The sequence below is a fragment of the Hemicordylus capensis genome, chromosome 2 (assembly GCF_027244095.1).
Source record: "Hemicordylus capensis ecotype Gifberg chromosome 2, rHemCap1.1.pri, whole genome shotgun sequence".
In the NCBI taxonomy this organism is placed as follows: Eukaryota; Metazoa; Chordata; class Lepidosauria; order Squamata; family Cordylidae; genus Hemicordylus; species Hemicordylus capensis.
In genome coordinates this window covers 301,724,893-301,747,207 of record NC_069658.1, presented here as the reverse complement: position 1 = coordinate 301,747,207, position 22,315 = coordinate 301,724,893, and the positions used below count along the sequence as shown (strand labels likewise).

The window sequence follows — 22,315 nt, the reverse complement described above, 5'->3', positions numbered from 1 at the left end:
TTCGTTATTGTGCTAGAAGAAGATTTCCCTCCCCATCATTTAACCACTTAATAGCATGCCCACTTTGGTTCATTCATGCAAATATAAATGTAGTAAGAAATGTTCTTTGCATGCAAGAGGAGTTTGATCCCGGAAGATGCAGTGCAGTCGTAGGTAGTTCATCCTGACCTAGCAAAGCACTTAAGCACCTGCCTCACACACACAAGTGGGCCCCATTTGCATTGCACATGACTTCCCAGCAAATGGCAATCTTAGATATTTAGCTGGATCATCCAGGAGTTCTCTCATACACAAGCAACATCAAGCTCACAGCAAGGCAGGCCCCTCAATGCACAAATTACTTTTTCTAGATACACCATCTGAACTTGAGCTGTCAACAACTGAATCTGTAAAACACAAAATCATCCTCTTTTTTTTTTGCTTCTAATTCTTCTCTCTCTCTCCCCCTGCGCTGCCCTGATGGGTGGATATACAGCTCCATTGTCATTTTTATGGTTTCTCCATTGTCATTTTTATGGCTTCTCAAGGACAAACTCAGCACCCTCAGCAGGGCTAATAGCAGGTTCGTGTGGGACAATTTAGACTGGGGAAATGGTATGGAGGACAGGAGTTAAACACCCTCTTCTCCTGGCACTCCTGCTCTGATTAAATCCAGTCACTCTAGGCAGTTTTTATGCAAGAATCAAAATGTTGGGAAATCCAGTTATAGATTTCCTGCATAACTTGTAGTTTGGCCTTTCATATCAGATATAATCACTATCTTAGGCTGGCAGTTGTGTTTGTTGAGTCTGTACAAGCAGAGTGAGACATCTCTGCACTCCAGGAGTCTCAGAGGTCACATGATGAAAAAGTGCAAGTAATCTCCTAGTCCTCTTTGCTAGCTCTGAATGGCAACGTATATTTTCAAAATGAGCATTGCTAACTAACCTATATGATGTAGTTTTGAGTAAACACCCTCAAATGTACCATTAGGAATTTTTGAGACACCCAGAGATTGCACTGAAATTTCAGCATGTTAAGTAAATGATATAAAGAGGGCTACAGTACAAGATAGCAACCCTTCACTGCATCAGGAGATATCAGAAAGCTAGCTTGTGAGAGTCCAGTGCAGTGTAATAGTTAAGAGTGTGGGACTAGGACCAGTGAGACTCAGGTTCAAATCTCAACTCAGCCATGATGTGCATGCCTACCTCACAGGGTTGTTGTGAGGATAAGATGGAAAGGGGAGAGAACCATGTATGTCATCCTGAGCCCCTTAGAGGAAGGACAAGACAATAAGGAAGGTTTGTCATATTTTTCACCCAAATTTTTAAACTTGACTGTGGTTTTAAATTTTAAGGTTTTCATTTTTAATTTGTTTTATGTTGTAAACCAACCAGAGACAGAAGTTGGTATAGCCAGGAAATAGGAGTGCATCCCCCTTATAACTAAGTCAGAGGCCAATGTGCCTCTACAGCACATTTTACTTCTTTCTTTCTGTTTGTGAAGCACGGGGAGATAAAGAGGTAATTTGATTCACAAAGTAGGTATGGCCACCTTCCCCCAACTCAGTGTATTATGACATCAGCAGGAATTGAAATGATATTTCCATTATGATTCAGTGGAAACTCTCATGTGTGTAGCTGTTTGGGGAACCAGACTTTTGTGGATCATACCAAGAGGCACAAATTATGATCCAGTAATAAATATTATAAACATGCCACTTGTTCAAGGCTGTCATCTGACATGGTTTTGCCACGTGTGCTTCCACAAATTCCATAGAAAGATGAAAGAGTGAACTAGTCCAGCTGTTGTTGCTAACACAAAAATTCCCCATGCAGTTCTCAGCATGTTACCAATGCCAGTATTCATTCATTCATTCAATTTCTATACCGCCCTTCCAAAAGTGGCTCAGGGCGATTTACAGAGAGAGATAACATATACATAAGATGGAACCCTGTCCCCAAAGGGCTCACAATCTAAAAAGAAACATCAGATCGACACCAGCCACAGTCACTGGAGGTACTGTGCTGGGGGTGGATAGCGCCAGTTACTCTCCCCCTGCTAAATAAAGAGAATCGCCTCGTTAAAAAGGTGCCTCTTTGCCAAGTTAGCAGGGGTTAGCTAACCTGTATATTAAGACAGGAATATACATATATTAAGACAGGAAGCTGCCTTATACTCACTCTCACCACTTCTCAACTCAGCTGAATATTGTCTTCACTGACTGGCAGCAAAGCACACGTCTCTTCCAGCCTGTCCTGGATACGCTATTGATTCAGCTCGGGACCTTCTGCATGTAAAGCATGTGTCCCACTACCCCTGACCTACAGCCTCTTCTACAGTAGTCTGACTGGACACAGTTGGGACTCCTCAATCCTTCACTCAGGTAATTTTCTCAGGTGGCCGCTCTTATTTCAGGATTTCAACCAGTTGCCAGCCACCTGCTTCTCATTAATTTCTCCTACAATTATGTCAGAGAACAAAAGGTAAATCTGCAAGGAAATTAATCCAAACTATGCGAAGGTCGATTCTGCATTCTTTGTACCCCCAGGGTTTTCAAGGAAGGAAAGGTATATACAGGGCTATGCTGTTCTAGTATGTAGTAGCTAGGATCCCTTCACAAGGTGGGTTTTTATAGATCTGGAACTTATTACATTTTTATTTTTATACTGCAGGTGTTACATCTACCCCCAATGTAGAAAATGCATATGCAAAACACCTTCTGTCTCCCTGGTCCAGCTCCAACAAGAGCCTCACTCTTTTTTCCACCAGTGAACTGTTCTTTCACATTCTGCATTGCAGCAACAAAGCAGTTCACATGGCAGCTCCGTACCTGTAGTGTACAAGCACACAGTTCATATGCGATACACATGATTGCGTGACTTTATCCATGCTCAGCTCATACCTCTTTATGCAATGACCAGTAGCAATTCCATTGTGAGCAGGTTTATGTATAGGACAAGAGACATGCTATGATCCTGGAAAAAGGTCACTTTTGCAAAGTGTTTGCTCTGTTTTGTTTTCGGCACTTCTGGTTCAGCACACAACTTCTGAACCCAGGGAGCTGACATCTGCACTCACTCTTAGAACACCTGAGCAATGGTAGCTTTTCATATTAAGTAACAAACATTTTAGCCATTCATGGAAGCCTTACAGGTGGATCTCCAGGCTGTGGATGTTCAGTGCAAGGAATGAAGAAGGGTTAATTTCCAGGTCAGGGCTTGGAACTGACTCCTGGGTCATTATGCACATTCCTTTGTTTGCTCCTGTTAGTACAAGATAGGAACTCCTGACTTGACACATATTACAATCCAAAAGCATATATGCGCAAAAGTTGCTTTGACACATTTCCCTGACTTCCCTGAATGTGGAAGTCAAGACTTGCTCTGTTTTAAACAGTGCATCACAGTTACAACTGATTGGCAACAAGTGTCAAAGGCTCTTTTCCACGTTGCATTACAGCCCCTCTCCAACTGATAGATATTTTATTTACAACCCATGGTCAGCTTAGAAAACAATTTTTAAATGGTAGGATAAAGAAATCCTACAAAAGGTTAACAATTGCTAGAAAATGATAAAACATCAGTCACATACAGTACCAATCAAAGACTTAACTAGCAATTGCTAACAATAAATATAAATATAAACTAAAAATTCAGGAAGAACATACACATGAAATAAAAAACTGATGTAACCACATAGCATTAGAACAAAACTTCGCCACCTTATATGTTATGGATGGAGACTGATTCAACTGGAAACCTCACTCTTGCTTATTACAGAAGCCCATGGATTTCTAAGACTTTAGACTATATGGAAGCATGTAATTTTGCTTTCACAATTTATTTGTGAGTAAACAATCCCTTAATGTGATTTTATATAAACGATAAGAAAAGAGGGGAAATCTGCTTTTGATTTCTCTTCATAATTTATGTGGTCTGAGAGTGCTTTTTGCATTTGTTGTATTGTTGTTGATGTTAGCATTTTCATTTCCTCTCGCTGGCTTTTGTTCCCTCTTTGAAATCCACCTGGGCACAGTGCCTAGCGTTTCAAAAACTGTTTACTGCAGTTCTTAAGGTGCCAGAGGCTGTTAGACACTGATAGGTATCTGAAAGAAAAATTAAAGGGCTGCATTATGATAATGAAACAGAGAAGGCTTATCTACTCATATTTTCAGTAGGCTGTGCAAAACATTATCAAAATAAAATAATCAAAACAGAATAAAAGCATAATCAAACATTGTCCAATATTTCATTTTTATAGATCATTATACACATCTTAATGTGTGTAAAAAGATCTTTTAAAGTGCCAATTATACAGTGCATCCCCAGATTTAATCCAGAGATCTCCCTTTCATAGATATTGCATGTGGTCACTTCAGTGTCAAAACAGCTCAAAATGATCTCCCTTGGAACAGCTGAATCAACTAGCAGTTCATAGACAGAGTTAAACCAAAGTCAACTTGTATAGTTCTAGGAATGTTGATATTGGAGTAACCATTGCAGCAACTTTATAAGCATCTCTAATGAAGTACTGTATGTCCCAAACTAAAGGTGATAACTTATTAAACTGCTTGCACTGCCACTTTCCATATGGATGAAACATCAAAAGAGTGCTTTTAGTTAGTGTCTTGGGAGAATAATATCAAAAAGCGCAATCTTGTGAACTTTCCTTTAAACCTTCCAGGCCTTCCCCATTGCCCTTCCTAAGTGTTTCTTATATGTAGTACAATATAAGCCTCTTCTCGTGAGCAGTGAGAAGGGCTAGAGGGCAGGCTGTGGGGAAAGGCTGGTTCAACGTACCTTCTCCACAGACTAGCAGTTCTTCGCCCGCCCAGACAAGCCCCAGCTACTGCCAGTAGCTCTGAGGGTCGGGGTGCATTGCCTTGCGTTGCTCTACCCCTTGGAGCTCCAATAATGCACCGTGAGAGTACGCAGTGCATTATGGGGATCCCCCTCCCTGAGGGGCACAAGCAGCCACAGCTGACACACAGTCAGATAAATGGGGGGCTAGAAGAACGCTCACTCTCCTAACCCCCTTTAGAAGGGTGGCTCCACAAGCAGGTTTGCTGCTGTGGTGCCGCTGAGATCAGCCACACTCCTAGCGGTTCACACCCATGTGCAAAACCAGGCTAGGCTCCCTTAGCCCAGTTTTACACACGCGTGTGAATAGCCTCTGTGTTTAACTGGCAAATACCTAACAGTTTTCAGTGTACACTCCAGCTGTTCTGACCAATATGAGGCAACAATGGTTTTAAAAATCACCCTTTTCACCAATTTCTTTGAAATCTGGATGGTAGCAGGCACCCATTGGGGCACTACCACCTGACCCACTCTTCTGCCCCCAAACCCCCTTTTCTGTCCTGAATCTGCCCAAAAGACATGCCAACTTCAAAAATTCTTTTTAAAAATCACCTTTGCCCAATTTCTTTGAAATCTGGGTGGTAGCTTCCTTGCACCCATTGGGCACTACCACCCACCCCACTCTTGGCTTCGGGACCCTTTAAAAAAAATCCGAATCAATTCAGAAAATTCAGGTACAAATCGAATCTGAGGTGATGGGCAGATTCAGATCCAAAACAAATCGGGGGTGATTCAATTCGGATACAAATTGAAAGAAAAAATTGATTCATGTACATCTCTAATGGCAACTCTTTAGAGAGCATTCCCTAAACAGGATATCACAGTCCAAAAGGCTCTCTTCTGTTACCACCTAACCTCTGATGGCAGAGGTGCCTGGGAAAGGGCTTCTGACCACTTTATTAATGGTACGCTTAGCCCAGTACTGCCTGCTCCAACAGGCAGCATTTTCCTTTTCTGCATACAGTGCATGTCCCTCGTCACTGAGCTACAGCCAGGGCCAGTGTCAGGGACCAGGGTTGCTAGGAAGCTGCCAGGGGGCCCACTGCTGATCTTGGAGACCATCCTGTGCCCATAACCTTTGGGTGGTGGAGGATGATGGGGCAACTTTCCCAGGCCAACCCAGGTAGGAGGGATCCCATGGAGGGCCCCAGAATCCCAGCCCCAGCCCTGCTACAGTTCACTCCAGAGTATTCGTATGCCCTTATTACTGTTAAGTTCGCAGCCACAAACTACTTGAGATAATCCAAATAGTTTGTAGCAGAGTCAGTACTGGATCAGAAAACTTTTCCACAGTTTACACTACACTGTGCTAGCAACACCCTTGTTAGGAATGCCAAAAATTAAAAATAAAATAAAAACCCCTCATGCTGCTGGTGGCTTTACTATTACTAGTAATACTCATAACAACAATTCATCTGGAATCTGCTCAAAAACGGAGAAGCCCTCCCGGTAACAAGGAATACTGCCCTCGCCCCGTTCTGTAGAGTTGCTCCAGTTTGTCCAACTTCACCCAGCAGCAGAGGGAGGAAGCCCGGTGCTGGATTCATTTCCATGAGTCAGTATTTCCCAAACAAGCGCAAGTGAAAGAGGCGCCGCGAGTGCTCCGCTTCCCTTTCAGTCCTCGGCGAGCCGTGTGTGGTGGCGCCGTCCTGAAACGAGGAAGACCCCCCGCCCCAGTCGGCGGCACAGGGTCCCAGGCAGCTGCACTGTTCCAAGCGCGGATTCCCTGGCAAACCAGGCATGCTCCTCCTACACCCGACGACTCAAGGCGGGAGGTCGTGTGCGCGGCGACCACAAGCAGCAATGTGGCTGCCCGTTCCGAAGTGCAGGCGCTCCCCCATGACAGCCCCGCCATGGCCATGCCCAAGAGCCAGGGAGGCCGAGAGGTAGCGCGCCCCCCACTACGCCCCGGGCCACAGGTGCGCGCTGCGAGGCTGGCTGGCTGGCCCAAGACGCCGCCAGCTGCCTCCGTGGCTCCGCCCCCTCCCCCCAGTGCGCCTGCCCTGCCGGCCGGGGAAGGTATTTATTTCTTCTGCCCTAGAATAAACCTGCTAGCGCCTCAGCCGGTTCGCAATGCCTGTATGTGTGTGTGAATAGAGTGATCGGCTCCGCGCCTGGCACTACCACCAGCAACGCCACAAACGCTGCGCGTTCAGCACCTGGAAACAGCCCTCTGCCTCCACCACAACCACCCCTCTCCAAGGCAATGAGCGCCTAGATCCGGTACGGATCGCGCTGCGGAGGTCGCGGCTCCCTTTTTGAATCTTCTTCTTGCTGCTGCTGCTGCAAGCCAGGCTGGCAGACCTCCCCATTCGCCCCATCAAAACGTGCTCGTTGCGGAAGGAAGGCGGGGGTGGGTGGCGGCGGCGGCTTTATTTACCTCATTATTTATTCATTTCTCCGGAATCAGCCCGTGGTGCTCTTGGAAACCTGCGGTGCTTGAGCAGATCTTTCTACGGCTTGGGGAAGTCACCCGTGGGGGGCGGGGGCGGGGTGGGGTGTTTCCCCAACATAGATCTCAACGGAGATGCTCTCTCCTTACCCCACCCCGCTTTCTGCTGCTTCCCCCCTCCTCGCACAGTCGGTGACCAGAGGGAAAGTTCAGTGGCAAGCTGCGGCCAGCCAATCAGCCCGTCGGTAACAGGGGGAGAACTTTCAGTTCAAGTGGCTGTGTTCAAGGTGCCTTTGATGCCTCTTTTCCTCTCGGTGTGTGTGGTGTGTGTGTGCGCGCGCGCGCGCCCCAGCTCGCGTGTGTGCAACCGCTACTGGGAAACGGACTGTTGCTTTCCCGGCTCTTCATCATTCTCACCACCACTGCCACCGCCACCTTTCTTCCTCCTCCTCCTCCCACCCGTCTCTAGCCCACACATTTGCTTAAGAAAAAAAGTGATGAAATGAACAAGAAGTGGTAAATTAATGAAGACCAGTTTCCTGAGAGAGAGAGAGAGGGAGCCGTTGCAAAGCGGAGCGCGGGAGGGGGAGAGCTGAGAACTGAGCGCTGCCAGCCCAGCCCAGCCCCTGTAAAGCACAGGAGCTTGCAAGGAGTGGTGGGAAGTGAGCACTGCTGCTGGTCGTGGCTCAGCCTTTTGCCACGGCGGAGAATTGATCTCGGCTCTAGCCGGGTGCTGAATGTTAGGCAGGGTGTTCCTGCGGCTCGTCGCCGACATGCAAAGAGCTTTATCTGATTGCATTTGACTTGCAATGCCGGCTTCTCTTTGGAATGCAAAACCTTGCACAGGATGAAATCAGGTTTGTTACGACATTATCTTCTAAACGGGCTTTTTCCTCCCCAGTTCCGCAGATGTCAGAAAGGATCATAGCAACAAGGCAGTGTCAGTCACCTCATTACAGTGTCTCTTGTGCTGTTCTTTGAAGAGATTTTTTTTTTAAGGGGGAAATGATGAATCTTTTATGCAGCTGGCTTCTTGTAGCCATACAGGAGCATCACAATTTGCACTTGATTGCAGCTGAAATCCTTTAAAAAAAATAAGATCCGCTTCACTCAACTGATGGAAAATAAATACAGATGGGAAAGTAGGGAGGAAAATACAAGCTGTGATGAGGCGGTGTTGTGGGGTGCTTTTTCTCCCTTCCATCCTTGGAGCATTTTCTCCAAGAAAAATGTGAGTCTTCAATTTGCAAAGCACTTGCAAGGAGCAGATGAGATCCAGCCCAGGTTTGTGTATCTTTGGAAAGTGAAAGAGGTTCTTGGGTAGTATCAGTGGATTTCTGAATTCGCTCTCTTGGATGGGTCCTTCACCTTCTTTCCTGCTGTTTTGCTCAGAAGTGTGTCTTGTTTCTCCCCACACCTCACAGGTCACTCTTCCAGAATGCCAGAGGAAAGTTCCCCAAGGAGGACTCCTCAAAATGTCCCATATCGAGACATTCCACATATAGTCAACGCTGATGGGCAGTACCTTTTCTGTAGATACTGGAAGCCAGCAGCCACACCAAGGTGAGCACTAAGTGGTGCATTGTTGTGAGTGAATAACTAAGGCATCATTTGTTCCATTTCGCTCCTATTTGGACTACTCTAGGCCACCATAGTTGCACAACGGGGAAGTAACTTGCCTAGGGAGCAAGAGGTTGCTGGAATCCCCGCTGGTATGTTTCCCACTGTGGGAAACACCAATATTGGGCAGAAGTGATATAGGAAGATGCTGATGGTAGAACACCAAATGTGTTCTTTGAAGAACAGATCCTTGCTTCAAGCAGCTCCCAGTGCAAGGCATTTGTGCTGGAGTAGCTTTGTTTGTTGAAATATTGTGCTGGCAATGTGCTGGCATAGTTATTGGTAAGCTGTTCCTAAGTACTTGCATGCTGATGCAATAAATGAAAAGCTAGTTATAAATCATACAACCTCCTACTCATTAGAATAAGCCTTCTTGCATGAGTAAAAGTAACTCACATGAGTCTCAAGGGATTGTGCAATTCTGTTTTTTACACAATGAAACTAAATATCATGAAAAAAATACGTGGCTCATGCGTTTCAACATTTAAATAGGCATTCTAAGTGAACAGGTTGGCTTTAAAAACTATGTGAAGGTTTAGGCTGTGCAGTTCTTTCAATTATTTTTAGAACCAGCAAGTCAAAACTTCAGAGCCCTGTTTGAATGGCTATAAATCCCAGTTTAATGGCTTGGGTTTCACATACTGTACATAATTTTCCTCCTCCTAAGTTTACAGAGTCACTTAGATGACTTTTCCTCCTTAGCTTGGCTGTGGGTTTTGGATGAAACTCAGAACCCTGAAAGATACATTCTAGAATAATGGTTAAATTACCAACTAATCAGCCTTTTCAATAATCTCCTTTTCATAATCCCATACAAATAATAGCTTTTTACTTGGATCTTAGGCTTCAGTAAGCATGGATATTGTGTTCTGCATGGACTTAGCTTGTGGATTTTCCTCATTATTAGTTATTGCTCTCTTGTGCCTGTTAGAGTTGATACTGGCTTATTGTGTAAAAATGCTAGCTCTAGCTATGGAAAAGAGTTACGTACAGAAAAGAGTGAGAGTATTGTTCTATTCTTTGTCTTTTCTGCAAGTCAACAGGATAAGCTCTGTTTATTTTTGCAACGCAAGGTGAGAAATCCATTGTAGAAAATGGTTACCCAAGGAATAGTGGAAATTCAGCTTTCCTGTCTCAGTGAATTTTGTAGCTCTCCAACTTCAGGGGTTCAGAAGCTTTGTAAGATGTGCGAAATAACTGGTGCCAGGCTCAAGATAGGAATATAAACAGGGGCGGAGCCACCATTGGGCAAACAGGTTCAAAGAACCCGGGCCGCCAGTGGAAAAGGCTGCCAAAGCCCCATGGCTCGGGCTGCAGAGGCGCCCAGCGTGAACTCCCCCCTCCCACCCCTGGGCCGCAGAGAGCCCGGGCGAACTATCTGCTAGTTATTTCAGGCAGCGCAGACTGCCCGATAGAAAATTTTTCCCTTCCTCTCCCTCTCTGGAGGGAGAGAAAGGGGAAAACGTCCTCTCCGGCAGCTGATGCTGCCTGAAATGACGTGCTGAGAGCTCGTTCGGTCTCTCGGCAGCCCAGGCCATGCCCCCTTTGCATGTCAACTAGCAAATAGTTCACCCGGGCTCTCGGTGGCCCGGGCGTGGGAGGGGGGAGTTCACTCTGGGCTCCTCTGGTGCCCGAGCCATATTCCCATGCGTGTGATGTCACACACACGGGCAAACGTGGAGGGGGCCGCCGAGCAGGGCCGGCTCCGTTCCTGAATATAAAACTTGCATAGTGAGTGAGGACCAGTGATAAAGGATATTGTAGAACTGGAAAAGGTGCAGAAGAGGGCAACCAAAATGATCAGGGGCCTAGAGCACCTTCCTAATAAGGCTAGGCTAAAGCATCTGGGGCTCTTTACCTTGGAAAAGAGGCAACTGAGGGGAGACATGATGAAGGTGTATAAAATTATGAATGGAGTGGAGAGGGTGCACAGAGATAAATTTTTCTCCCTCTCTCACAACACTAGAACCAGGGGTCACCCCATGAAACTGAAGGTTGGGAAATTTAGGACCAACAAGAGGAAGTACTTTTTCACACCACACATAATTAATCTATGGAATTCTTTGTCATGAGATGTGGAGATGGCCACCAGCTTGGATGGCTTTAAAGAGGGCTTAGACAGATTCATGGAGGACAGGTCTATCAATGGCTACTAGTCTGGTGGCTGAGGGCCATCTCCAGCCTCAGAGGCATGATGCATCTAAATACCAGTTGTAGGGGAGCAACAGTAGGAGAGAGGGCATGCACATACCTCTTTCTTGTAGGCTCCCCAGAGGCATCTGGTGGGCCACTGTGTGAAACAGGATGCTGGACTAGATGGGCCTTGGGCCTGATCCAGCGGGACTGTTCTTATGATCCATCTAGCCTAATAACTTGTCTTCAACAGCAGTCATATAAAAGAAGAAGAGAAGCTACAGGGCAAATATGAATAAGTGTTCTTTTTGGTGGTCATTTTTAACATTCAAATTTGTTTATTTGTCTTCATGCTTTATGATCATTGGTTGATGCATCCCTTTAAACATGAAGACAGGTTACTAAGCTGGATGGACTGTTGATCTATGTGAAAGTTTTATTTTCTTCCTGGTTTCAGTTATTTAGCACATGATGTAAAGCTTGTGAACCACAGGCATTATTTGAAGATCCACCAAAACAATTCTTTGAGCAAAACATACTCCTTCCTGATTCTCTCAGGTTGTTGTCCTCAGGCACACAGTTTGTCAGATTGTTCATGAAAAGAATCCAACAGTGTAATTTTGTCTTTGTTTCAGAGCCTGCCTTAAGCTTCTGACCTTTTACCTAGATACAAAACCTGTACAGCCCTTGGGCTTTGTTCTCCTCAACACCCAACTACCAGGCCCTGAAATGGTACTTTTATATAATTTCAGTACCATAGATTTGGTACTTTAAACTGCTTTTTATAGGGTAAGCTAAGAATGTGTGTCCATTTCAGGGGCTAAATCCTAAGATTCCTGTATGAATCAGTGGACAAACCTAGCAAGATTTGGAGCTGTCTTTGAAGCTTATGTCTTGACCAGGCAGCGACCACTTGACGCATGTAGCAGCTCTGGCAAACCCAAAGGGAAAACGTACTGGCATTGCTTGTAACAAGAATTCTAGCATCAGCCAAAAGATTTCCTCTACTGAACAAATTCAGTATCAAAACAAGCTTCTTCTGTGAGACCAGCCTGTCACGTATTATAATGCTAATTAATCATTAACTGCCCACAGTGTTCTTCAGTGAGTTGCAGAATTGCGTTCTCCTTTCATGTTTAATTTCTTAGCAAATTAGTGGTGTTCACATAAGTCTTTGATCAGGAAATGAAAGGACAGTATGGCAGTGAAAGTTGAGAGCTTGGCATTTCATTCCTCCTGGTAGCTTGTCTGTTCTGAGCTCTGCACACACCAAGCGGTTAAATGAGAGCAAGATTGCCCTAGTTTTGTAACACCAAAGTAAATAGAATCAGTGCTGCTCACTTAAAAATGGCTCTTAAGTGTATGGAGCCATTTACATTTAGCCCCTGTTGTATTGTGGATATGGCTGTGTGAGAGGGAGATTGTAGGTTGCTGAGTAATTTGTCAACTGCATCTGACTTTCATGGGATGATCTTGAAATGCTTAGATAAGTGGAGGCCATGCCTGCCTAGCTGTCTTCCAAAGCATTCTTGGTGTCCCTGTTTAACGTTTAGAAGCTGCAGGGCTTTTGTCTAATTTAAAACAAGCAACAGCAATAATATGAAGCTTCCTAGAGTCACTGTTAATCTCATAGGATTTGAAAAATGGACGCGGGACAGTTACATTTCTATTAACTGTAACAAGGGCTTCACATTTCCCTTTCCCTCTTAAGTGCAGGGCTGGTCCACCTTTGGGAGCTGTGTGGGAAACTCAGAAGTTGCTAGATTTCAGACACTTCCTCTGACATGCTAACTTTTGAATTTTTCACACAGCAGCTGTTTCACACACAAACCTCACATGTGAAAATGAAGTGAGAAAGCCACTACATTCAAACTCACAAAGCCAATACACATGGATGTTCAGGAGTGTCCAGTTTGAGGACCTGCAGGTTTAACCTTCAGATGCCTCGCTCAGATAATTTTCCAGGTGCAGGCCTGATGGCGCTCTGTGTCCTAGAATTCCAGATCCTTCTTTCGGGTAAGCAGAATGAAACATTCTGGAAGAAACTACACAAAATGACACAATTTTGCTTAATTTATTCTGGATGTATCATTTGGGTGCTTTCAGAATTTGGAATGCAGAAGTAAGATGGAGGACAAGTAAGAGAGAGTGGTGTATGCTCTGTGGCATAGGAGTCAGAAGCCTTTGAGAGGCATCCAACGCTGTGCAGAATTTAAGAAGCCCCATCCCTGACTTGTCTGAGGCTCCTTTTATTCCTCAGTCAGACACAACGTGCGCCTTTTCAGCCTATTCTCCACAATTACAGGGACTAGAATCTTAAAAGACAAATGTTTTGATTGTGAAACCAAACTGTGTGTTGCATGATGCACACAGTTCTCCTACATAAATGGAGGTACATGGAGCTGAACATTCTCAGATCTCTCTGTCCTACATTCCTTTTGGCCCATCAAAGAAGATGCAGCTTAATAAAAATTATTTGTCACTTGGTGAAGCTTGCAGGGACTTTGGGGTACATTTGGCCAAAATGTGAATGCATCCCCTCCATTCCGGAGGACATGCAGGGTAAAAAGCCGGCTGTGGAAAACTTCTAGGGAGTGTTAGAGCTGAGTCGGGGGAAGGAAGAGCATTGGAAGGAGAGAAGAGACAGAGAAGTGTTAATACTGGGTCTGAAATGGGTAAAGTGTAGGTGAGTATATGGGCTCATTCTCACGACTGTTTTGAAGTGGATAGGAGCCCTGATGGAATATTATGTGGTATGCAGCACGTAATCACCATTTCTGTTGGGCTCTGCAAGCTCCACCAGAGCACTTCACGGCTGACAGTGAGTCTGCTGCTGAAATCTGCTGCTTCAAGTCCTGCCCCTCCATGGAAGATCTTCCAAGGGCTTGGATGCATTCCCAGCATCCTCTTCCCTGCCAGCAGACTGGAAAAGCTTCATGATGTCAGCAGCTGTCTTCCCATTGGCCACAAAGGAGCAGAAAGCTGATGCAGTCCTGCCAAAGCTGCTCAGACTTCAGGAGTATGGAATGTGCTTTGAGGGCTAGTGTGTCCATTGACACCAGCTGCTCTAGGCACAGCTCTCAGTGGTTGTCATGTAAATGAGGGTCTGGTGCATACAGGTAACCCAGGTGGGAGTCGCATGTGGGTTCTCACAACTGGATAGTCGGAGTAGGAGGGCACTGCTCTCTTCACCCTCATTACAATGCTGGGTACAAAATCTGGGTCACCCCGCCACAAGCATCCTGGGCTGGAGGGGGAAGTGTGGGTTCTCACAATCAGGGAAATCTGGGTAGCCCTCCTCCAACCCTGATTTTAGGGGTTGTGAGAATGTCCTATGTGTCTGCAGATTTGTTTTTCATGCAATACAAATACGAATACGACAAATATTTATATACTGCTTTTCAACAAAAGTTCCCAACATGGTTTACATAAATATAAACAGGCTGGCAAACCTGCACCTGCTGGGTGCCACACCCCTTCCAAACTCCCAGTGCATGCCACAAAGAAACATAGATAGTAGTAACACAGAGAGGAAAGCAAGGGTTGCTTTGGAGAAAGTGGATACCAAGCAATGGCACACTATTGGCATTTCCCCCAATATGTTAGAGTGCATGGATTTCTTTGGGGTGTTTCTCCACCTGTGCAAATGTCTAGGTTCCACCTACATAAGCTGTTAAACTTGTTGAACTTGATTTGTGGAAAATATGGCTAAAGTTCCTTTGTAGTGTAATAATATAATCTACTTAATGTGCAATATGGGTGGAGATAACATTGTTTTGCTGGTCATTGACCAAAATAAAGATGGGTTGTCTTATTGAGTTATTTATCATAACAAGAAGCAATGTTTGTTTGTTTTTAAGCAGAGGCCAAATCTCTAATAGCGAGATAGGTATTGTTATCTAATGTAATTAAAGCTATAGCTATGTGGTAAAAGAACAAGTTCAGAATAGTTCAGATTGTTTTGAAGATCAGGTTATTATTAATGCAAGAATGTAGTCGCTCTAACTACATTTAAAAACAAACACTACCCCACACAGTTGCAGATATTCAACCTTAGTTAAACCTGTTCTTTCCAATAAGGTCCTGAAATCTCTGGTTTGCTTTGTGAGCAGAGATATAGGCAATGAGCAGTAAAATACCGAGGTGAATATTCTCTCCTCCCATTTTGGCTGGAGTTCTGTTTTCCAGTATTTGTATGTCATAATGAATCAAGTGCTTCATAAATAGCTACAAATGTTGTGACCATTTTTGGTTGCATAAACCATCTGGTCTTCTGAGGTAAAAACATGCTTCTTTCTTCTGAAGATGTATCTCTGTTGCTTGTTATGTCTAGTCTTCTAAAATGAAGTATTACAGACCATTATGGAGAAAACCCAAATATTTTGAAAACTAGCACACCATTATAAGCAAATACCCCATTTAAGGGGAAAGTCCAGCTTAGGGTTTGCATGAGCAAGAGAGGATTGTTGCATTAGTTCTTTGAAGACTGAACTCTATATCTTATAATGTTTCTAGAGTGTTCTGAGTATTTTGTACATATTTTCAAATTGATTGTAAGCTGCTTGGGTCCTTGTGGGAAAGGTGGGATAAAAGTTTTATCCTATATAATAAGATCCCTGGTGTGCGTCCGTTTCTCGGCCGAAGGATGGTGTCTGCGTCCGTGTCTCCCTCGGCTGTTCTGGGCATGCATGGTGCGCGTGTGCAGAAGAGCCGAGCGAGACAAGGACGCAGGCGCCGGCCACCATGTTGGCCGGTTGGTCAGCCTGGCCGCGGGGAGGGCAGAGGTGGCGGCAACGGGACCGGCCAGGCCGCGGGGAGGGCAGAGGCGGCGGCAACGGGCGGCACTCTTGGCGGTGGGGGCGGAACCGGCCGCGGCGAGGCCAGAGGCGGCAAGTCCGGCCCGACCGCGAGAAGGACAGAGGCGGCGGCGGCAGGTCTGGCCCAACCACGGGGAGGGGGAAGACGGCGACAGTGGGCCCGGCCGCAGGAAGGACAGAGATGGCGGCGGCAGGTTCGGCAAACACAGCAATGGGCATCAATTTTCGAGAGACTAGCGCCCGTTATTTTAACGGGCTGAAAGATACTAGTAAATAAATAAATACTCCAGCTCAGAAGTTACATCTATTTTGGCTTTAAGAAGAAACGTGACAAGCACAAGTACACCTTTGCCCAGTTCAACAAGGCCAAGAGTCCTGTCCCCCTGTTTCCTCCCCTCAACCCCCTCTGACCATTCATTACATGAAGATGAGATACTGTTACTGGTGGTGGTAGAATTGGAGCCCCGAGGAAAACAAATACAGAGGGTGTTTATAATCTGAAAAGGCTTTATAGCTCAAGTTTTTCCTATGCTGATTTAAACTAGTATACTAAATAAATTGATCTGAAATGGTATGCTAAGTAAATACTTGTTCTAGGCCTGCTGAAATACCCTCAGATGAAACTGGTCATAGTACAGTAATACATGTCTTGTGAGGAGCAAATATTTGTGGGCACAGACTAACATTGACGTCAACACCCCAGTCTTTGTACACCTTGTTGACATGAATAGTTCCTGTTTAAGGCCAATCTCTCTCTCTCTCTCAGTATCTGTTTATTCATTTCCCCAGTGTTTCCACATTCCTCTGCACCATGGTGACTGCCTCATCAATTTTCAATAGGATACCTTTTTATGATTTGTTCCTAGTCCAAAGGGAGGGGAGAAAATAAACTAGCTTCAAATAAGAAGGTATCTTAAGGCCTGCTTCTCTTCTTGCTGTAGATGTAGTTCAGACAGCTTCATTAGCCTGATAATTTTTTCCAGTTGTCACAAGAATGCTCCATACAAACAAATCTGTCTTTGTTTTGCACTGGGGAAGCCCATGAAAGAAGGCAAACAAGCTGGTCATGAATAGTCACTCTTATTATTATTACTACATTATCCATTCTGTGTCTTTTGGATACCTGCATGTTTAGGGCCATGCTCAGTGCAAAACATTCTCTCTCTCTCTCTCTCTCTCTCTCTCTCTCTCTCTCTCTCTCTCTCTCTCATAAGAACCAATTTAATATACAACTTTAATAGGACTGACAGAAAACAAAATATGTCTACATACTTGAATGCTGCTTAGATAGTGAATGCTTGGAATGAGACACTTCCTCTGAAGTAAGCAAGCACAAATAGAATTCCAGAAAGGAGGGTGGGGAAATCCATATTCCACAGTATTAAAAAGAGCAAGTTGCTAGTGAACAATACATTTTGCAGAAACATAGCAAATATTTTCCTATAGACTGAAAAGAGTCAAAGTGGTGTTTGCAGTGATGAGGGAGTGAGATGTCTTTATTTAGTAATGTTCTTAGGGCTTATCCACTTCTTCTTACACATTTAAAAATGTTCAGCTTAATATTGCATCTCATACGTTCAACAGAACATTGCATCTCAGTCCAGTATTTGTTAACATCTACATGAAACTGCTGGGAGAGATCATCAGGAGGTTTGGTGAAATGTGTTATCAATATGTTGATGACACCAAGATCTATTTCTCCATACCAACTTAATCTGGAAATGGCATAACTCCTCTAAATGTTTGCCTGGAGGCGATAATGGGCTGGATGAGGGATAACAAACTGAAGTTGAATCCAAATAAGATGGAGGTACTGACTGTAGAGGGTTGGGACATGAGAGAAGGTTTAGATCTGCCTATTCTGGATGGGGTTACGTTCCCCCTGAAAGATCATGTATGTAGTCTGGGAGTGCTTCTGGATCCCGAACTCTCTCTCTGGTTTGTCAGGTTGAGGCAGTGGCCAGGAGCGCCTTTTTTCAGCTTTGGCTAATATGCCAGCTATGTCCATTTCTAGAGGTAAATGACCTTAAAACAGTGATACATGTGCTGGTAACCTCTAGGCTTGACTACTGTAATGCACTCTACATGGGGTTGCCTTTGTACGTAATCCGGAAACTATAACTGGTACAGAATGCAGCAGACAGATTGGTCTCTAGGTCAACCTGAAGGGGCCATATAACACTAACTTTAAAAGAATTGCATTGGCTGCCGATATGTTTCTGAGTGAAATACAAAGTGCTGGTTATTACCTATAAAGCCCTTAACAGCTTAGGTCCAAGAGAATGCCTTCTCTGTCATGAACCCTGTCACCTATTAAGATTATCTGGAGACGTCTGGTTATGGTTTCTGCTGGCTCTTTCAGCGACTCGTGATTGGGTTTTGTCTGTGGCTGTCCCAGGGCTCTGGAGTACACTCCCTCTTGAAATAAGAGCATCTCCTTCTCTGCTTGCTTTTAGGAAGAACCTCAGGAGGTATCTGTTTTCCCAGGCGTTTAACTGAAATTTTAAATTTTTAAATGTTTTTATCTGTTGAGATTGTTTTTTTACTTGTTTTATATTGTTTTACATTAACTATGTTTTAACTTTGTATGCTGCCTAGAGATGTCTGTATCAGGCGGTATAGAAATATGAGACACCATGGCCAAATTACAATAAATTGAATTATGTACTGTATATACTATTCTGGTTACAGAATTTGAGAGTTTTAGTTCAGAATTGCAGATTCTTTGTGAAATGTGATTTCCTTCTTTCATTAGGCTATCAAAGGGTTAATGACACTACAAGGATGGCTTGAACACAAGTCCCTAGTATTACAGATACTGGGCAGGGGATCATTGTAGCCAGATTCCACTTCTGATGTCCATGCAGGTTCAGACCGGCCCACAGGGCAACCGGGCATATTCCTGGTGTGCCCCACCTGCAGAGTGCCCCTGTGCCCCACCGCACGTGGCAGCAGTGAATACTCCCACTTTAAGCACCCATTCTGCTCAAAACCTGACACCCTCCCCACATACATTCCACTGCCCTCTCAGTGCCCCCCGTCCAGCCCTGTGTCCATATAGAAGTTGGAACTTCATGATCACAAGCTCTGTTTTCTGCATCTTTGTTAATAGAAGAGCTAAATAGCTACTTCAGAAGCCTGAAAAATATGTACAAGCTAGGATTCCAAATGCTTTCAAAAGATACTTTTTAACTGGGCTAACTGCTTTGGATAGAGTAGTTTAGCAAGGTCTTCTGGTCCTCAACCAAAAGTCCCTTCATATTATCTTATGGGGTTACTGGTCAAGTCTTCTCTGCCTCCATCTTGCCTATTCTTCTAGGTCTCCATCTTCAACGGGAAGATGGTGCTCATGGCTATGGCTTTCCCAGCTTTTTTGTTGTGGGGGGCCTATTACTGTTCTCTTCTCCTCACATAGCCCCACAAGGCCTTCCAGAGACATTATCTACCAAATGTACCTTTAAACCCTTCCTAGTGGTGACATGTTAGAGAGTCGAGGCGTAGAAGTGGAATTAGGTTGGCTATCTGCTGGGCCACCTTTGCACTGTCATGGATCAAGACTGTTCTACTCTAGTCCCAGGCCAAGTCTTTCTCTCAGAGGCAGTGAAACTGTACAGTTACGTTGAACTCATAAAGCAGATTAGTGTTATGAAATCCTGAAAGTTAAGAAAATACTATCGGTCATCACTACTTGGCCATGAGAAGCAACGAGAAGTCAGTGAAATTAAAGCCAGGATAGAAATGTGCTGATCATATTACTTCTATCAGTACACAACTAGTAATTAGGGATGTGCATGAACCGGTTCGAACCCCTGCCAGCTTGAAGGTTCAATGGCAGGGGGTGGCTTTAAGGACGGGATGGGTGCACTCCCCCCCCCCCGCGCCGTGTTTCCCCCACCGGTGCACAAATTCTCAAGAGCTCGTTGGGGCAGCAGTGTACCTCCCTGCCACCCCGTGCCGCTATTTACAGGATGCACCCGGAAGTAGGAACAGTGACTACACATGTCGCACACGCATGCAGTTGCTGTCCCTAATTCTGGGTACATCCAGTAAACGGTGGCAGGGAGGTATACTGCCATCCTGACAGGCTCTTAAGGACTTGTGCATCGGCGGGGGAAACGTGTGGTGGGGTAAGTGCACCCACTCCTGCCCTTAAAGCCACCCCCCCCGCTGTTGAACCAGCCCCCGCCAGTTCCGTGAACATCCCTACCAGTAATGTGGGTAGTGTATGTTATGCAAACTTTCGAAACTGGATTGTGTGAAATCCCAACAATAGAATGCTTCTGCTTTCATTCTGACCTGTTGCAAAAAATGAAACCAAGAATGGGAATGAATCTTATGAATCAACAGAAAAATGAAACTGGTCATAGTTTGACCTTGCCCATATAAAAGAGCTTAGCAATACCATTAGTGGAATAAAACCTGGGAGTGTATTAGCTTTCTGCCCATTTGTTCAGTTTACTTTGCTAATATCTCACAAACATCAGCAGTTTAGAGTATAGCGTTTTGTGGGACACTATAGCTTCAAAATCATTGCGTGGCGAATAACGGATGCTCTTTTTTGTTTTCTTTTGCAGAGACTTTGTAGCAGTAGCATCTCCACAAATGTGGTTTGGTAGCAGCTGCTTCTTCTGTGTTGCTAATGAGGCAATTTGCTGAGAGCACAGCAAATTGCCCATTTGCTTCTGTCCTCATATGTGTTTGTAAAATGCTTTCCATAAGGACAGTGACCTGTGAATGTTCTCATCTTATCTGTATCCTTTTCCTCCACCACCCTCCCAAGTGTGCAGATAGCACTGTACATAGTCAGGGGTTGGTTGTAAGGCTAGGGTCTCAGCCAGTGATGAAGAACCTCCAGCATTGCTGAAGTGAAGAATATTCAGGGGGTCAACCAATACCCTGAAAGACAGTTCCCATGCCAGTGTGATAGTCACCAGGCTGGTACAAATCCGGCTGGGAGATAGGCTGGGTTTTGTTGGGAGGGTAACATACTCCTCCACCCAAAGCCCCTGCACCTAACCTCAGATCATGAGCACTTGTCTCAGTGAGCATGGATCATATAGGCTAGGAGATTGTTCCCTTGGTTTCTGTGTCAGCCCTCTTCTTAGAGGGGTATAGCGAACAGTTGCCACTCGTCTTTCCAGACTAGAAACAAGACCATGTATGTGAAGCACTTTGAACACCCCTAAAGTGCTTCAGAAGAGCTATATTTTGGGGGGAATTTATTGTATTCTAATCCCCCCTTTCCCCAAAGAGCTCAGGGTAGCATACATTGTTTCTTCTTCAGCCCCACCCATTATCTCTTGTGAGGTAGGGCAGCCTGAGAGATGGTGTGTGTGTGTGTTTGTGTGTTCCAAGGTGGCCCACAGTGAGTGGTCAAATTCACTCCATTACTTTTGTGGCTGAGTGTGGATCATTGTTGTTCCGGGGTTGAACTGGTAAGGGACAATAGCATCTGTTCTGTCTCTCTGCCAGCTGTCCCAATGCTGATGTTCCGCAGAGGGACACAGTTTGCCACCACTGAATGCCCTTTTAGCCTGGGAGTAAGTTTCTCATTCTTAGATTCCTGCTGTGCCTCAGCTGGGGCTGGTCGGGCTGGGGATAAAGCACCCTGGGGCTCTCTGTGACTCCTTCCATGGCGAAAAATGGTAGAGAGCCCTAGTTGTAGGGTGGAAGCAAGGGGAGGGAAGGAGAGTCTGCTCCTTCCATTTGTCCTCCACCCATAATGACTCTTCATGGTTCCCCACTTTTCTGTGTTGCACTAATGAAGAACTCAGGGTTCCTATATGAGCACAATGTTATTGGGAGTGTAGAGGAAGTATCCGTGTATAGTGCAGATCCTGTAGATTTGAAGAACACACATACTGTACTTTAAAAGAAACCCCCAAAAGTATTTTTAAAAAGATCTAAACTAGCAGCTCAATTGCTGGCAACAGGGAAATGAACAGCTGTGTATAAAAAGAGCTGAACATTGCTAAAGTTCCTTAGAGATGGCTTATTGTTGAAGTCCACAAAGTGACTCAAAGTAATTTCTACTTTTCAGCTGGAAATAAATGCATGATGATACTGATCGAGTAGTGGAAGGAAATGAATTGCATTGTAAGGACAGGCCATTGGCTCAAGAACTCAGGCTTATTTTGAATTTCTTTTAATGCCTTATAGCAAATCCATTTGCAGAAAGATTTTGAACTCCATTAATGTGTTTAGATGGCAGCAGCCAGATAAGGAGAAGGTGCTAGATGAAAACAAATTACATTGTTTAAAGATAAGAAAGATTAGTAACCTCTTTTAAGAAAAGTCCCTGACCTAGCAAAATTAGAGGTGACTATATATCTTTTGTGTTTTCTGGGTTTTGAGGCTCAAAGGTGTTAAGTATGGTCCTATCTAAAACTGAGGAGCAGACGTAATTTGCTGGTCTATAAGTATTTTACAGGCTGCAAGAAAAGATTATAATATTTTTTTCCATTGTGCTTCAGTGCCACTTTAAAAGGCTTTAAACATGTCTGTCAAAT

General features: G+C 44.7%; 1 protein-coding gene and 1 long non-coding RNA gene across 4 annotated transcripts in view; one reads left to right on the top strand and one right to left on the bottom strand.

Moving 5' to 3' along the window:
• Nucleotides 1-3,450: 3,450 nt before the first annotated feature.
• LOC128343546 (uncharacterized) lies at nucleotides 3,451-7,546 on the bottom strand. Its single transcript, XR_008315581.1, has 2 exons — nucleotides 7,225-7,546; nucleotides 3,451-4,090 (listed from the first exon to the last, which is right to left on the bottom strand). It is a non-coding gene; the product is annotated as an uncharacterized LOC128343546 (long non-coding RNA).
• The window catches only part of MGLL (monoglyceride lipase), a 121,778-nt gene continuing 106,319 nt past the window's right edge, over nucleotides 6,857-22,315 (top strand). The window contains exons 1-2 of one of the 3 annotated variants that reach the window (XM_053292778.1): nucleotides 6,857-7,067; nucleotides 8,661-8,799. In XM_053292778.1, coding sequence (XP_053148753.1) covers nucleotides 8,675-8,799 — 125 coding nt within the window. In that variant the 5' untranslated portion in view covers nucleotides 6,857-7,067; nucleotides 8,661-8,674. Of the gene's footprint in view, nucleotides 7,068-7,610; nucleotides 8,094-8,660; nucleotides 8,800-22,315 lie in introns of those variants that run through there. The other 2 variants (XM_053292779.1, XM_053292777.1) reach the window with 2 other exon arrangements.